General features: G+C 40.2%; 1 protein-coding gene across 1 annotated transcript in view; it reads right to left on the reverse strand.

Moving 5' to 3' along the window:
- Positions 1-2,760: 2,760 nt before the first annotated feature.
- Positions 2,761-18,820, reverse strand: part of senp1 (SUMO specific peptidase 1) — a 94,682-nt gene continuing 78,622 nt past the window's right edge. Inside the window, exons 17-18 of the mRNA XM_028798574.2 lie at positions 16,199-16,294; positions 2,761-3,636 (exon numbers count right to left, since the gene is read on the reverse strand). Of these exons, the coding sequence (XP_028654407.2) occupies positions 3,574-3,636; positions 16,199-16,294 (159 nt within the window). The 3' untranslated portion in view covers positions 2,761-3,573. The remainder of the gene's footprint in view (positions 3,637-16,198; positions 16,295-18,820) is intronic.

Below are 18,820 nucleotides of genomic sequence, written 5' to 3' on the forward strand. Positions count from 1 at the left end.
TTAGAAAAAAAAATACTTCAGACACCAGTTGTTGTACTTACTACTGGTTAGAACATCCATCCACCCATTTTCCAACCCGCTGAATCCGAACACAGGGTCACGGGGGTCTGCTGGAGCCAATCCCAGCCAACACAGGGCACAAAGCAGGAACCAATCCCGGGCAGGGTGCCAACCCACCGCAGCAGGTTAGAACAAGTACAGATAAATTCTTAGGCCACCTAGCCTGAGGAAATACAGATGGACTGAGATGAAGTGACATGAATAGGCTGTCGCTGGACTGGGCTGAAATGGGGGCAGTGACTGCCTTAGCAGGGTAATTGGGAACGGCACTCCCACTCATTTAAGACATGTGTCAAGAAGTCATACGATTCTTTTAAATTAAGGCTAACAGTCCTAGTCTCTGTGACTTTTTTGTATCCTGAGGAGACCATGTCTGTCTCTCGGCTTGTCCTATGCAGACATGCCTGTTTTTACCATTTTTCATCGTGAAGGTGGGCCATACAGGCCAAGAGACTAATTCAACCTTCTAAGACAGAGAGACACCTGGCAGTATATTGGAAACTAGATGAACTTCTTATTATCAGAATGCATTATTTTACCAACATTCATTGTATTCTGGCATTTTGAACGAATCTACCACCAGTACAAGCCACCTTAATAAAAGGGTGTCTGTATGTCCATCATGTTGCTATGTCTGTTATTCCAACAGATGGAAAATCACAGACGTTAAGACTGCTTTTACAAATCCAATACAAAATGGCACATAAGAGACATGTGAATTGCATTTGTCACCCCAACAGGTGGTGCATCACAAACATTCGTAGTAATGCATTTTATTACTACAAATGTTTGTGATACGCCATCTGTTGGAATGACAAATGCAATGCATTTTATTTCTACATGCATTACAAAATACATTCAAAGTTAACGCTGAAGTCTAGATCAGTGGTTCCCAAACTCAATCCTGTGGCTACAGGTTTTTGTTCCAACCAACTTCTTTTCTCATTGGACTCTTAGCCTAATTACGCGAGTCATTATTTCCCAGTTTCTGTGCTTTGGAGTCAATCTAGAAATAAACTAAGTCTGGTAGATTTTGATTAAAATGTAATAAGCAGTTATATGGGGAATATCTATTTTTTTACGTCAACAGTATTTTCAACCTAATTTTCATTCTGCTTTTCCAGGTGTTCTGGTTATTTAATTGATTTACTTACTAATTAGCGGGTCTGACACTGATGTTGTTGCTGCTTTCATCATCCCGGGTGTGCTAGTTTGTTAATTGTCACTACTTGGGTTAAATGAAGGAAGCAAACTATAGAGGAAAAGGGGAAAATTATAGAAAAACTACAAGAGAGAGTTAAGTATTTATAGCTTTAGAAAAAAAAACAAATATTTCTAAATGTCTTATAAATGTAAAAAACATACTGTTGTATTTTTCTGAATGCAGAATAAGAGAAGAGTAAAAAAGACCAGCTAATTAAATGAGATCAGTTGTTATCGATTATTATCACAGATTGTGCATCTGGTTGGAACAAAACCCTGCAGCCACAGTGGGTTCCCAGGACCGAGTCTGGGAACCGCTGGTCTAGATCAGGGGTGGGCAGATTCATTCCTGGAGGGCCGCAGTGGTTACAGGTTTTTGCTCCAACCCAATTGCTTAATAAGAAGCCCTTATTGCTCAAGTAACACTTCAGCTTCACTTTAGTTGTCTCGTTCGTTAAGATTTTGAACCCTTATTGCTTATTTTAGTCTTAAACAGCTGTATTCTTGGTTTTTAATTGCTCCTAATTAGCAATACCATGCAAATGACAAGAGAGACCAGCATTTCTCCATTTAGCTTGTTTTCATTTACACCTGTGTGTATTTATCACACACTATTTGGTTTAATTAAATACTTGGAAGGAAAGTGAAGAGAAAAAAGTGAAGCACTGAGAATTACTCATCTGTTTTAGACTTCAAATCATTTGGATGATATCCTTAGAAAGGAAAATAAATCTAGGATATGAGAATGACCTGACATGGCAGAGTTAAAACACTAGCAAGCCATGCAATTAAATAATTGACAAGGATTGTTTTTTAATTAAGCAACTGGGTTGGAACAAAAACCTGCACCCACTGCGGCCCTCCAGGACTGAATCTGCCCACCCCTGGTCTAGATGATTACTTAGATATTAGTGCTTGAATAAATGTGTGAGAAAGGACAAGAGTTAAACTGCAACAGCAGTCCACCCTGACAGTGTGCTAAGAGTATGGGCTTTAGGAGATTCTCTTATGGTTTACATAATAAAAAGAGTATAAAAGGGGAGAATAGGGTCACCCTAGGACTCAGTTTTCTAAAAAATATTTGAAGGCAACAGCTTTCAACTCACAATTGGTTTAGGTAGTCAAAAGATTATATGATTTTGTTAAATATTATGCTAACTGCAAGAAATCACTGCATACATAACATATATTAAGTGCCTTGAGCATGGGAAAGGCGCTATATAAATAAAATGTATTATTATTATTATTATTATTATATATTAACTGTGAGTCCTGAACTGTTAAAACAATTAAGCACAGCTAGAATTGGTCTCTGACCTTTTGGCTCATATTCGAGTTTTGACCTTTGGAAAAAACATCAAAGTCGTCTTAGGGGTAGAGTGACCAATATACCCACCAGCATCACACATTAGATCTGGTGATCTTCCTTCAAGCCGTGCTGCAGCTTAGACTCTTGCAGGAGAACGCTTCCATGATTCTAAAAAACAAAACTCAGAATTGTGGTGTCGGCAGATACACCTTCCAGGTTTTAATTACTACAAAGAAAGTCAACCTGGTCTTTACAAAATACAAAATTGATAATTAAAAAGTACAAAATTTATATCAAATACAGAACAACACAAGAAAAGACTGTATATACATTATATATATTATAAAAGGGCATTTTTCTAAACAAAGTTGTTTTCTATTGTCTCTCTCACCTAAGTGAATGTGAAAACCCGTTCTTGTCTCTGTTTTGCTGACAGATATAAGCACAGTATCAGTAAGGCCAAAATGTGTCCCTGTCCAGCATAACCACATCCCTTTGGTGGAGCCTAAGGGAGATAGTGGAACACACTCCATTGTAACAAAATAAATAAGAAAATAGAACTCTGTGCAGGACAGCCAGGCTGTTCTGAAAAATATTTGTCTGGTTGCTTCCCACCCTCCTCCCTCCATTTACAAATCAGTTCTCAAATCATCTTTTGTAGACAGGCACATGGTGCAGATTTAGAGGTCTCACCTCCTTAATTCACTAGAAATGCTTGGCACCGCGAGGCCAGCCCGCTGCCACCAAACTGCTCCAGCTTTAAGTATGTGTCCATCATGATTATTTAAAAATGTTTTTTTTAGCTGCAGGATTGTGCCCAATAAGGGCAAGCTGTCATCTTGGTTACCAAGAATGAAGCAGCAATTTTATGTTGTCCATGTATAAACAGATCTGACCAGTCAGACATCTCCTCAAGGTGCCGCATTCAGAGAGGTTGTCCTAAATGGCTAGAATTCAACGCTGCAATTTCACACGACAAGGCAGGGAAACCATCTCAGTCGTTACAACAGTTTCTTGTTCAGAATCTCCCAGACCATTCTTCGTCGAAAGTATGGCATGTGCTTCTAAGAAAAGGTTAAAAAAAAAAAAAAAAAAAAAAAAAATTATATACACAAAAATTGTATGTGTTTACAGGTGTCAGAACAGGGTCATGAATTATTTTTTAACAACATACACTGTATGTATGGTATTGAGCATCATGGACTTTTAAGTTCCGTATGGACAGTGTTACAAAGGAAGCAAACAATCTAATTTCTCTCTCTGATTTAAAAATGTAAATAGGAATAAAAACATTTACTATGAGGGCGGTTGTGCAGTCGTAGAGCTGCTGCCCTGCAGTTATGATACCAGGACTTGCCTCCTGGATTCTCCCCATGTCTGCATGGGTTTTCACTGGGTGCTCTTGTTTCCACCCACTGTCCAAAGACATGCCAGTTATGTGAACTGGTGATGCTAAATTGGCCCGTGTGTTTACCTTGCGTTGGACTGTTGCCCTGTCCAGGGTTCGTTTCTTTCTCGCACGCTATGCTAGCTAGGACAGGCTTCAGCCAAATACAACTACCCTGATGGTCTAGATCAGTGTTTCCCAACCTCGGTCCTGTGGTCCCCCTGCAGCTGCAGGTTTTTGTTCCAGCCTGCTTCTGTTTTTAATTGGACTCCTGGGCAAATTAAGTGATGTGTTATTTCCCACGTTCTGTGAAGTCCCATAACTTCATTTTAGTTTAATCCCGATGCTCTGTATATTCAATTATCATAACTATTCATGGTGGCTCCAAAATCTGTACTAACCCCTACTCTCTCTTCTGTTTTTTTTTTCCCCCCCAGTTTTCTGTAGTGGTGACCTGTGCCGCCACCACCACCTAATCAAAGCATTATGATGTTCCTACATTGATGGATTAAAAGCCAGAAGTCCACATGACCATCATCATCAAGTCCTTCCATGAGAACCCTAAAATACAAAGAGGACTGTTCATTTATGTTAGGTAGAATGCCCAGAGGGGGCTAGGCGGTCTCATGGTCTGGTACCCCTGCAGATTTTATTTTTTTTCTCCAGCTGTCTGGAGTTTTTTTTTTTGTTTTTTCTGTCCTCCCTGGCCATCGGACCTTATTCTCATTCTATGTTAATTAGTGTTGTCTTATTTTAATTCTTACTTTCTTTTTTTTTTCTTTTCTTCATCATGTAAAGCACTTTGAGCTACATTATGTGCATGAAAATGTGCTATATAAATAAATGTGTTTTGGGAACAATATAGAAATTAGAAAACAAAGTTTGGTAATATATATATATATTGTGGAGGATGGCCAGGGTTCATGCCTGGCCAGGACGTCCCTTCTACTTGTATTCCAGGGGAGCAGCCATGGACTCCTCAAAACCTCCCCCGGGACGCTTGGTGGCAGCCTCCATGGTTGATGATGCCTCAGTTTCCCACAGGGTTTCATGGGAGATGGAGTTCTTCCCAACCCTGTGGGGACCTAGGATGGCCGCCAGGGGGCGAGGCAGAGATGGTTAAGCCCAGCTGGTCTAATCATGGGCCCCACATGGGAATGCAATTGGGAAAAGGTGAGCAAGCACCAAGAGCACTCCCAGGAGGGCCATAAATGAAGCCAGCAACCACCACTCAGGGCCAGAATCGGGAGGAAGAGGTGCCTGAGAGGAGTGGTGGTGCCAACGGAAGGATTGCTGTCTTGAGAAAGAGGTACTTTGGGACTGTGTTATACCTGTGGGGTTCATGGGGAAGATGTGCCCCACAGGTGAAGAAAAAAAATTTGTGTTGTGTTAAGTGCTTGTGGGACTGTGTTGGGCCTGTGGGACACAGGGAAGACGTGCCCCACGGCTGAAGAGAAAATAAAAAGAGTTGTGTTCAATTTATACGTGCCTCAGTGTGAGTCTGTGCCGGGTCAGACGCTTATATAGCGCCTTTTTCACAATATATATATGTATATATATAGATTATATACAATATATATTAAAAATGTGCCAAGCAGTTATATGGGAATAATGTATTTTTTTTCTTTTTAACAATATTTTCATCTTGATTTTCATTCTACTTTTCTAGGTGTTCTAATTGTTTAATTAATCCATTATTTACTAATTAGTGGGTCTGATGCTAAAGTAGTTGCAGCCTTTGATTATTCAGTGTTTGTCAGCATGTCTGCTCCGCTCATTTATAAGATACAATGAAGGGGGAAAAACTGCACAGAGAAAGGGCAACATATAATGAAATCAACAAAAGAGAGTTAAGCATTTAAATCTATAGAAAAAGCAGAAATATTTCTAAATGTCTTATAAATGCAAACGTCATGCTGCTGTGCTTTTCTGAATGTCGAATAAAAGAATAATAATACCAGCTAATTAAATAAGATCAGTGTTACCAGGTGTTGTCACTGATTAAGAATCTGGTTGGAACAAAAACCTGCAACCACAGGTGGGTCCCCAGGACCGAGGTTGGGTAACACTGGACTAGATTAAGCAGGTTAGAAAATGACATGACATTTTCTTTGAAGAACCTGTGAAGAGTCTAGTAGACAACTAGTAAAGCCATAGGAGCATCCACCAACATAATTTAACCTTTTGAAATAAGAAAACCATCTTTTAGGATATGTCTTGTTTATTCAGAGAGTCCCATTCCATATTATAAAAATTGTTTTGGAAAACAGATGACAGTTTGTCTGAACTGGGCACTAAAAGACTGTGCTATAAATCTTGGTCCAAGAGGGTATCTTTAATCTCCCACTTTAAAGAACAATCCATAACTTCCTGGGATTCAAAAGCAGTACACAGATATTCAAGATAAAATATAATTACCCCTATTCCTCAAAAAACACAGATGCTACATTAGTATGCAAGTCTAAATTCCAATTGTCTGATGGGTCTATGTGTGTGCGAGTGTGATAGGCCAAAATTGCCAAATTGCCCAGCCTCCCCCAGAGATAGCACCTGTCTTTGACCAGACAATTCCAGGACAGGCTTCAATACACCACAACTATAAAATTGGGTTAAGTGCATTCTAATATATGGATGGATAGGTAATAAACATGATTACATTTAAAGAATATTCACTTTATTTTTGAAATATGACTTGGATATTTTGGAAAGGGGCGGCACGGTGGCGCAGTGGGTAGCGCTGCTGCCTCGCAGTTGGGAGACCTGGGGACCTGGGTTCGCATCCCGGGTTCTCCCCGTGTCTGCGTGGGTTTCCTCCCACAGTCCAAAGACATGCAGGTTAGGTGGACTGATGATTCTAAATTGTCCCTAGTGTGTGCGTGCGTGTGCCCTGCCCGGGGTTTGCTTCCTGACTTGCGCCCTGTGTTGGCTGGGATTGGCTCCAGCAGACCCCCATGACCCTGTAGTTAGGATACAGTGGGTTGGATAATGGATGGATGGATGGATATTTTGGAAAGAAACAGTGCCATTTCTTGAGAAATTAGAATTTTAACACTGCAGACACAAATAAGGCTTTGATGTCAAGTGTGAAAGATGAATCCAAATTACGAGGCTCATACCAAAATTAATGAGGAATGCTTTTTTTTTTTTTTTATAAATGGGAGTTTTGATGCTTGAAAGAACATGAGTGTCATCTTAAATAAATCAAGGTGTATACATTTTTTTTTTTAAACAAAGTTTCTAATTCTTTGGACAAATTTTTCCCCGTCATTCTGGTAGTTTGAATATTCCCTTATGGAAGATTGCCCTTCTGCTCTCGGACCTGCATCTGATCCTGCACAAATCCAGAAAGCTGGTAAATGGAGGGCACCAGATCAAAAGTTTAAAACAAAAGCACATTAATCCATTCCTTGTTGTGTTCAGTACAAGCTGTTTGATGGCAAATGCTATGAAGCTCATCTTGGATGTCAGTGCAACTATCTTTAAAATACTTCACCCACCTTATCACAGTACCAAAGACAATGCACATATATTGGGAGGGTTGGGGTTGGGGGAGAGAGATCTAAAAAATAAATGAGAATTTTTTTTCTGGAGGCTGGAGGGGCATTAGTTCCAGCGTTTGCCAGTTAGGCACGTGTACTAGACTGCCCTCTGCACCATTTGGCCAAGTGGCGTTCCTTGGGGAAAGGTTTATAAGGTCAGTGTAATTTTTTTTTCTATAGCCTCTGTTGTCGATTTTGTGATGGCAGACTTGAATGAATAAAGTGTTTGCATCAAATTCTGTTTCCTTTTGGGGAAAACAGCAGCAAAACCTGTCACAATGCTTCAAGAGACTTTCAAAGAAGCAGCTTTGAGCCAGGCAAGGGTTTTTACCTTAAGGTGCTCAAGCGATTGCATGATGTAGTGCAGAGAAAACGACCCGAAATATGGAGATCAGGCGAGTGGCTTCTGCATCACGACATCACTCCCGCCCACACAGCATTAAGCGTGTGGCAGTCTCTCACGAAAAACGGGATGACGACAGTTTCTGCTCCCCTCCCCAATCGACCTTGCACCCTGCGACTTTTTTCTTATTTCCAAGAATGAAGAGGGCCCTTAAAGGAAAGTGTTTTCAGGATGTAAAGGAGGTCATGATGCAAACAGCCGTGGCACTGAAGGCTATCACTTTGCAAGAGTTTCAGAACAGTTCTGAAGAATGGAAAAAGTGGTGGGACAAGCGTCCCAGGGAGAGTATTTTGAAGTCGATTACATTTTGGAAACGTTCAGAGAAATACATGATTTTAAAAAAAAATTCATTATTTTTGGGTGCCCCCTTCGTATCTTTGAGTATGTTGAAGCTTACAGTAAATGTTCAGCCATAAGAATTAGCAAGAAATTTAACCATCAAACTACCAGAAACTTGGGGTGTTAATGCACCCCTGGACGCCGAATACTTTTTTGCTGCACTTTTTAAAGGAAACGTCACAAGTCACCAAAAAAAAAAAGTGAAATTTTAATGGATCCCATATTTTTTCATGCAAAGAGCTTCATAATTACTTCAACAATGATCATTTTACACACTACTAATGAACTGTAAAAACTATAAAAAAAAAAAAAGGCACTGCAACAATCTATCATACGTACAAGGTGCAACTGATGCCATTGATGGAATTCAGTAATTCGCTGAGCCAACTGCGCTTGAACAGGCTGCACGCAAGGACACAGAGGCCAACGATGATGCTTGCAGGCTAGTCTAGTGCAGTGGCTGAATCCCAGGGTCAGTGATGCTGCAGTGGGGCGCCAGTGGTCTTGAGCAGGCTCCTCAACGAATGTATGGCACTGACTGAGCAGCTCCGGTGTGCTGAAAAATTGCACTGGGAACTGACTATAGCTGGTTGCGCCGGTTTAAGGGTTAATCACAGCACGTTGACGGAACAGTACATCACTGCTGACCATTTTGTCTAACATCTGTGTGTGTGGTCACGTGATATAACACTAGAATTACCAGAGCCTACGAAAAAACTCGTAGATCCGGCCCACCTTAAATCGCTTCTTAAAACCGTTCTCACCTCTCCGCCAGCGTCTTTTGTCATCTAAATGTACTGATAAAGACATGCTGCCAGCAGCCGGCTATTCAATCCCCCCAACAACTTAGAACGTAAACAGGCTTTTCCCAGCTCATGCCTTGATTGATTATCTGGGAGTGAAGTGGAGTTTTAGAGTAGAAATAATAGATTGTTATTTGGAACACACGCATTTCATATGTGTTGCATTTCTACAGCAATCTGTGTAAACGCATTGTTAAAACAGAAACGTTTTATATATTCTAGTAGCAAATGACAAAATGTAGGCATAAACTATATAATGTATGAAGCCTGAAGTCCAAATATCAAAGAACCACTTTCACAAAAGGTACAAAAAAAAAGCCACCGCCAAAAAAAGCCACCTTAGTGTGTGACATTGACACGCATTAGCTATCACTGCTTCCGTGGCGCAACAGTATCAGTCGCGGACTGGGAATCAGAAGGTCACGAGTTCGATCCTGCACAACTCCCTTTTGAGAAGTGTTCTTATTTTCACTATTTTAGAATAAAAAGATACATTTGATTTCAGTCTGTAACAGCCAGTGTCATTTATGATATTTGTAAAGGTTAGCTTTTATTTTTTTTAAATTCACTTTTCATTGTCTCAGTCGCATTCAGGATCCTTTCCTACCCCACCTGACACTGCTGTTTTCACATAAAGACGCGCTATAGCGCTGCAGTGTATCACGATACATACGACCGCGTGTTTTTTTCCCCTAATATTGCCAGTCCCCACGTGTTGCTGTATGCTGTTTCTTTTGTACTCCAGGACATGCAGAGGAAAGCATTATAAAGAGCAGTAACTTCAGCGCTATATGCAATCATCAGACACTCCCCATCTGATACTGCTGTTTTCACATAAAGACGCGCTAAAGCTCTGCAGTGTACTTGTGGCTGCATGTCGTACCAATGCTTGCGAACTGAAGTGTCTGCATGCACTTTTCGTGGCATTACACATGTATTTTTTGAGTATGCCCATGTAGCTCAAACAGAGGAACATATGTTGATGTAAAAGTATAACAAAACAAGTGCACTTTTATTCAAGACTATAACCGAAGAAAACAGAAAGCAAGTTACAGTAGGCGGTTGATATGACAGCTTGCGTGGTGGAATGCTAAGAACTGCTGATTTCCATTCCGTGCTATGTAACTGTTAACATTTGAATCTGATGATTGCATATAGCGCTGTCTTATTCAGTGTGCGCAAGAACATGCAGGTGGCCAGTTGCTGAGTGCTACAACGCACATTTTAAAAAAAGAAAGAGACAAATATATGTGACGTTTTGAAGAAATCATTTTATGACGCGAATAGTACCAATCAGAAAACATCGTCGAAGTAATGCAATATTATTTGAAAACGAACAGCGTCAGATCGGATGTGAAGTTATACTGGCGCTGTTCGAGTCAGATCAGAAGCTGAATAAGCTGAAAAAGCTCCTGTTCTGACTCTAAGTAAAAAAGCATGAATTAATCAACAGAAATAACCGCGATTGACATTTTAAAGTTAACGATTTACAGTGCATACCAATTTATAAATTTAATGTCCGTTTGAGGAAAAAAAAAACACTTTCTTCAAAGCTGAGAATCGAACTCACGTCTCTGTGCTCCAAGTCAGCAGGTGGCGCAGTGGTAGTGCTGCTGCTTTGCAGTAAGGAGACTGTGGAAGATTGTGGGTTCGCTTCCCGGTTCCTCCCTGTGTGGATAGCGCTTTGAGTACTGAGAAAAGCGCTATATAAATGTAATGAATTATTATTATTATTAAACCGTAGCGTTAAGCCACGGGAGCTGTTGTATCATCCTTGAACCTTTTGTGAAAGTGTTTATTTGATGTTTGGACTTCAGGCTTCACATATTCTATAGTTTATGCCTACATTTTGTAACATCCATCCATCCATTATCCAACCCGCTGAATCCAAACACAGGGTCACGGGTGTCTGCTGGAGCCAATCCCAGCCAACACAGGGCACAAGGCAGGAACCAATCCCGGGCAGGGTGCCAACCCACCACAGGACACACACACAAACACACCCACACACCAAGCACACACTAGGGCCAATTTAGAATCGCCAATCCACCTAACCTGCAGGTCTTTGGACTGTGGGAGGAAACCGGAGTGCCCGGAGGAAACCCATGCAAGCACGGGGAGAACATGCAAACTACACGCAGGGAGGACCCGGGAAGCGAACCCAGGTCCCCAGGTCTCCCAACTGCGAGGCAGCAGCGCCACCCACTGTGCCACCGTGCCGCCCTTTTGTAACATTTATTACTAAAATATGAAAATGTTTCTGTTTTAGCAATGTGTTTACAGTGATCCCTCGCTATATCGCGCTTCGCCTTTCGCGGCTTCACTCTATCGTGGATTTTATATGTAAGCATATTTAAATATATATCGCGGATTTTTTGCTGGTTCGCGGATTTCTGAGGACAATGGGTCTTTTAATTTCTGGTACATGCTTCCTCAGTTGGTTTGCCCAGTTGATTTCATACAAGGGACGCTATTGGCAGATGGCTGAGAAGCTACCCAACTTACTTTCTCTCTCTCTCTCTTGCGCTGACGTAGGGGGGTGTGAGCAGGGGGGCTGTTCGCACACCTAGACGATAGGGACGCTCGTCTAAAAATGCTGAAAGATTATCTTCACGTTGCTACCTTCTGTGTGCAGCTGCTTCCTGAAGCGACATGCTGCACTGTGCTTTGCATACTTAAAAGCTCAAAGGGCACGTATTGATTTTTGACTTTGTTTTTCTCTGGCTCTCTCTCTCTCCCTGCTCCTGACGGAGGGGGTGTGAGCTGCCGCCTTCAACAGCTTTGTACCGGCGGTGCTTCGCATACTTAAAACAGCCCTATTGATTTGTTTGCTTTTCTCTCTCTGACACACACTCCGTTGAAGAGGAAGATATGGTTGCATTCTGTTAATTGTGAGACAGGACTGTCATCTCTGTCTTGTCATGGAGCACAGTTTAAACTTTTGAAAAAGAGACAAATGTTTGTTTGCAGTGTTTGAATAACGTTCCTGTCTCTCTACAACCTCCTGTGTTTCTACGCAAATCTGTGACCCAAGCATGACAATATAAAAATAACCATATAAACATATGGTTTCTACTTCGCGCATTTTCTTATTTCGCGGGTGGCTCTGGAACGCAACCCCCACGATGGTGGAGGGATTACTGTACACAGATTACTGTAGAAACGGAACACACATGAAATGCGTGTATTCCAAATAACGATCTATTATTTCCATTCTAAAACTCCAGCAGTTTACTCACTCCCAGATAATTATAATCAAACAAGGCATGAGCTGAGAAATCTTAGTGAACATTCTGCGACGGTGGGGGATGGAACAGCGGGCTACTTGCTGCTCGTCTTAATCAGCACATTTAGAAGACAAAAGAGAGGTGAGAACGGTTTTAAGGTGGGCCGGATCTACGAGTTTTTTCGTAGACTCTGGTAATTCTAGTGTTAAGGTAATGACATCATTAGCAACTAAGGGGCATGAAAGGAGTTGGCACGATCTGTCAAACAACGTTAATTCTTCCATTGCTGAATGTATATGTGAAATGAGGCCTTGATCACAAATTTCAATACGACCCTTTGGTTGTGTACTTAGCTTGCCTCACATGCCTACTCAATGCTGTAATCATCAGAACATGAGAACAATCTGAACGAGAACAGGCCATTCAGCCCAACAAAGCTCATTGTTCCTATCCACTTAATTCTTCTAAAATAATATCAACTCTAGTTTTGAAAGTCCCTAAAGTCCTAATAAATGGTCTAACTGCAGGCTGATCAAGGTGAAGCTGGACCCTGCACTCTCAACTATCTTTTTTAATTCAAAATCTAAAAATACATATCCTTAAGATGCACATACATACAGTGGGTTGAAAAAGTATTAGACCCCGAAATCAAAGTTTCAATTTCATGTAATATTTCTCTTTGAAAATACATCCTTTAGTTTCATACTGTTGGGACAATAAATTTTCACTAAAAAATCCTGAAAATCAAATTATGCTGCAACGATAAAGAACATATCAGTGAAATCTGCTGTTGAATAAGTATTCGACCCCTAATGGCTTGGAGACTGTATGATTGTTAGCAATGCAATAAGAGTAATGAAACAGGTGTAAACCGTCAAGCAATGAATCCTCTAGCTTATTGACTGGTCTATAAGTGATTTTTTAGGCCATTTCTTAGGAACGTACAACTGAGAAATCAGTACAAGTGGCTTATTTGGTGAAACCTCAAAAACTGACAAAAATGAAGACAAGCGAACTTTGTAATGGCTTGTGAACCACTGTGATTAAGAAGTTTAAAGATGGCAATGGTGCCAAGAAGATTGCCAAGCTCCTTAGCCTCAGTGTGTCCACTGTGAAAGGCATACTGAACCAGCCTAGGTCCGGCCGCCCTGTTAAAATAACAAAGAAAATGTCATGAAAACTAGTCAGAGAAGTAAGAGCAAATCCTAAAGTGACTCTCAGTGACCTGCAAAGCTCAGTCTCTGCAGCTGGAGTGGGTGTGCACAAGACTACAATTTCGAAGGTTTTGCACAGAGAGGGGCAATATGGCAGAGATGCCAGAAACAAGCTACTGCTAAAAAAAATGTCATCTCAAAGCTCGATTAGAATTCAGGTGCAGAAAAATGGCAGCAGGTGCTCTGGACTGATGAGTCAAAATTTGAAATATTTTGCTGTAGCAGAAGGCAGTTTGTTCGTCGAAGGGCTGGAGAGCAGTACAATAATGAGTGTCTACAGGCAACAGTGAAGCATGGTGGAGGTTCCTTGAACGTTTGGGGCTGCATTTCTGCAAATGGAGTTGGAGATTTGGTCAGGATTAATGGTGTTCTCAATGCTAATAAATAGAGGCAGATACTTATCCATCATGCAATACCATCAGGGAGGCGTATGATTGGCCCCAAATTTATTCTGCTGCAGGACAACGACCCCAAACATACAGCCAAAGTCATTAAGAACTATCTTCAGCGTAAAGAAGAACAAGAAGTCCTGGAAGTGATGGTATGGCCCCCACACAGCCCTGATCTCAACATCATCGAGTGTGTCTGGGATTACATGAAGAGACAGAAGGATGTGAGGAAGCCTACATCCACAGAAGATCTGTGGTTAGTTCTCCAAGATGTTTGGAACAACCTACCAGCCGAGTTCCTTCAAAAACTGTTTGCAAGTATACCTAGAAGAATTGATGCTGTTTTGAAGGCAAAGGGTGGTCACACCAAATATTGATTTGATTTAGATTTCTCTTTTGTTCATTCGCTGCATTTTGTTGATTGATGAAAATAAATGATTAACACTTCCATTTTGGAAAGCATTCTTTGTTTACAGCATTTTTTCACACCTGCCTAAAACTTTTGCACAGTACTGTATATATATAGTAGATTCTGAGCAGCACGAACCACACAAACATGTTTCAAATAAATGCATTTGTGTCTTGGGTGTAAACGTGTTGACCAAAGACAGTCTTACTGAATTCAAAGAGTTTTCATAAAGAGGAAGATACTTGCGTTATACAAGGTTATACTACGACAGCTAATTCACTTCACATGCTGATAGATTAGATTAGATTAGATTAATAGATAGATAGATAGATAGATAGATAGATAGATAGATAGATAGATAGATAGATAGATAGATAGATAGATAGATAGATAGATAGATAGATAGATAGATAGATAGATAGATAGATAGATAGATAGATAGATAGATAGATAGATAGATAGATACTTTATCTATCTATCTATCTATCTACTAGCATGTGAAGTGAATTAGCAACACTGAATGTAAAAGGTATAAGGTACCCCCGTGAATTAAAGAGTACAGTATGTATAACTCAGGCAGTTTAAAGAATCTAAACAGCTTCCGGCTTGGAAAAGAAAAGAGGGGACTCCCCCCCCCCCCATTCAGGTCTTCAGAAGGCACCAATTAAATGAGTCCTGTGGAGTTCTTCTAGCTATGCCAAAAAACACACTGAAGAACAAGCTAGTGCAAATTAAGGGAAGTGCACTCAAGACCGACATGAGGAGGCACTTTAACTGCACCACTCAGTACATTGGCTCAGACTCTATTGACACTTTCACATGTTAAAGGAAAGGCGCTCAACAGCTTCTAAAAAGCAAATGAACCAAATTCACAAATCATTGACTACGCTAGCTTGATGCATAAAATGACCTACTGCCACTTGCTTACGCACCCCCCCCCCCCCCCCCCCCCCCCCATTTTTAAGTCTAAAGCATTTCAAAGCATAAAAAAAAAAAAGAAAATGTTAAGATAATCAAAAACATGAAAACGTAGTTATATTTAAATCATTTGGCAGTGTGCTCAAAGAAAAGCTACAAATGGTACTTTAATATCATGAATGGATCACAAGTTAACGAAAGGCACTTTGCAATTTGAATAAAAAGTATATTAAGGATATTATGTACTTACCAGGATTAATAATGAAATTTTAGCTGCACGTTGGAATTGGAGGAGGTGTGTGTGTGTGTGTGTGTGTGTTTCCTAATATGACAAGTTAAACAGCAGATGGGACAATCATGTCTCAGATTACTGTTGAGACCTAATAAAAATTGATAATCCAATAAGTCATATGATAATCCAATTCATGTTTATTATGTCATTATTTTCAAGCATACAAAGTAACCCAGCCACAGGGGATACACAAACCAGTATGTTTCTTCGTGCTGGTCCCAAGCCCCGATAAATGGGGAGGGTTACGTCAGGAAGGGCATCCGGTGTCAAATTTTGCCAGATCAACATGCGGACAACAACACAAATTTCTGGGTTAACAACGACTGCCACCAGTACTGTTAGACAACAGAGTGCTAAATATAAGGAACAAGATAATCCGTTGTGGCAACCGTTAACGGGAGCAGCCGAAAGAAGATTAAGATGATTTTCAGGCATACAAAGTATTATAAAATTATAACTTACATGTAAACCGCCTCCACCACCAATAAATCACCTACATTTACACATTATTTACTTATTGTATGCAACTATTTTGTAGTTTAAAAAGGAATTAACAGTTGTTCATTATCAAGCAGCTGTGCAGCACTGGCAGCAACCTAATTGATCACCCAGCAGCAGGTCCTCCATGTCACCATTCCTAACAAATCAGCATTTTTCAGTTTATTAGCAATATGCTTAGAAAGCATTTAAGTATTTAACTTCTCACCTGTGTAAATGTGATAGGTTTGTCTTTGGTGATGTAATCGGCATATTTACAGGTAAACATGCCACAGTCACTTCCATTCATCTGTTGAGGGATCTCCTGTATTAAATAAACAGAATTTAAAAAGTCACATGAAAAATCCACTTTCTACATGCTCTCCACCTATGTTGCACATTCATTCAATTAAGTCCTGAATCATCTATTTTAAAACTCACTTAGTTCAAGACCATTTTGAACAGAACCAATGTTTGACTAGCTGGCCTAGCAGTGGACTATTGGGCAAATTCCTAAATCTATATGCATAGGCGTCAGCTAGTTGAAATTAATTCAACAGAGTTTAATTGTAGTGTACAATACCTTCACGACACTCACCACATGACACTTAAAAGAAGTCATTCTCGAGATGCCCAGTCCAATGTGCTTGTCACATGTCCTACTAAAATGCATCACATTTTTCCTTCCAGCAGACGGCACATACAACTGATACTATAATGTTATAAAGGAAATTTTAAATAAAAAAATGATAGGAAAAAGGGCTTATTGAAGGAAGTCTTAATCTTATTGAAGCCCCGTGACTGTCACACAGAGGAAAGTGGCTGACATAATGACCAGGGGGATTTTAAACTTAGATCCTGGGAAGACAGCGTGCTCCCTTGATAACGGTTAACAGAGTGTGTTTATTTATTTTCACAATTTACTCCTGCTCTCATTTTCCTTCATTAATGGGAGTAGATGATCTCTATAGCTAATACAGATTGAATATCACTAATCCGAAACTCCAAAATCAGAAACTTTTCAGATACCCCAAGTGGAAAATTTCGGCACCTGACCACACATGTCTATGTGGGGCTCTGAACAATGTTCTCTCTAATTAATTTTACTAATGTGAATAAAACTTGAGCTGGTCCTTACTATTTATGAATAATTCAGTCGATTTCCCCTTTGACTTTTAAGCCATGTAAAGCATCACTGCACATACTCGGGTGACAGGTCTGGGTCCCCTGTGAAGTACTGAGGTTTGTGTAGCACAAACACACAGATGACGTTTGTGGGTAGGGGTAGTGGGGTGGGGTTGGGCGGAGTTCCAGGAGCTGCAGTTGCATTGCCAGAGGAGGAAAGGTACAATAACACCTTGGCAGCAGTTATCTCATTATGTATATGCAAATATTCTAAAAGTAAGACAATATATATATATTTTTTTATTAAGTTATGTGTCAGTTTGTCTGTTGCTTCAGGTAAACAGTATTTGCTATTGGATTCACAAACTTAGGGATAAAATTTGTGATGCACCATTTGTTGGAATGGAAAATACAATTTTATTACTATATGCATTAAAAGGATATACTGCAAACATTAATGCTAAATGCACCCAGCACACTGTTACTGACAGAATGACAGAAACTGGCTTCTATCATATAGGTACCACATATGCATTTACTAGCACACACATCTTATACAGTTAAGGGTAGAATTACTAGCTCCCAAAAAGAAATGAAAAAAAAAATGAGAGCCTTTGATTAGTACCAAAAGTGCAATTAACAAAAAAAGAATAAAGGCAAAATCCTCAAATATTTTACTGGTGCAATAATTTGACACAAAAAAACAAAAACAAATGGCAATGTCAGAATGATTAGCAACCTGCCAATGAATCAGCGATAGAGAACCTTTCTGACTGATAACTGGCACCAACCTCCCACTGTAATTTCTAACAAGATTAGCACATAACTCCTAAGGGATGTTTAGCCCATCCCTCCATGGCTTATTGCTCCACATCACCCAGGTTAGATAGTTTTCAAGCATGGATATTAAATCTTGAGTTCCCATCAAAGACTCTCAATAGGAATGAGATCTGTGCTTTGAGAAGGCCACTCCAAGACTTTGATATTGTCTTTTAACAAGTTGTGGGTGAACTTCAATGTATGCTTTGGGTCATTAGCTTGCTGGAAGACCCAACAGCGACCTAAAACCATGTACATTGCCATGATGCAACATACAGCTGTTCTAAAAACTGTGAAACACCTGGAAATGGCGGTACAGCCTTCCTCCTTCAGATAGACATCAACTACCTTCGTTCTGAGGCCCAGACTTGTTTCTTGGGTTTTTGGCCTGATGACATGACTTGTTACAAAGAATGTAAATCTCAATCTAGCCTTCAAGTGCCACTGTCCCTGCTTATCTGAGTCCATTTAGTATAGTTCAGTGTGGATTGATTGCGGCATTCAAGTCATATGGGGTCCAGGTTGGGTTTGAAACTTGAACTTGCTAGCTTTTCTCCCGAGGAATTTGAATGTGGAATAATAATTTTGACTGCCCAAATTTTCAAAACATGTTATACAGTAACCTTGGAGATTTTTACAAAGTCTAAAATGTACGAAATTTACACTGATGAATTTTTACTCTCGAATGTTGGTAGCATTGGACAGAACTTTAGGAAAATGTTCCGTTTCTACTGAGGGGGGGTGAGAAGCTGTTAATTTTGTCTTTAACTGCACATATTTATAAATACTGTACAGTTAAAATGAACCATAAAAGTAAGCAATAGAAATAACAATGGTGATGGGTGCTGCACCAATGTAGCCAACTGAAGGATAAAGGCAAGTCAAAATCTATCAGCTCTTTGACCAG

This window comes from Erpetoichthys calabaricus, chromosome 3 (genome assembly GCF_900747795.2).
Source record: "Erpetoichthys calabaricus chromosome 3, fErpCal1.3, whole genome shotgun sequence".
NCBI lineage: Eukaryota > Metazoa > Chordata > Cladistia > Polypteriformes > Polypteridae > Erpetoichthys > Erpetoichthys calabaricus.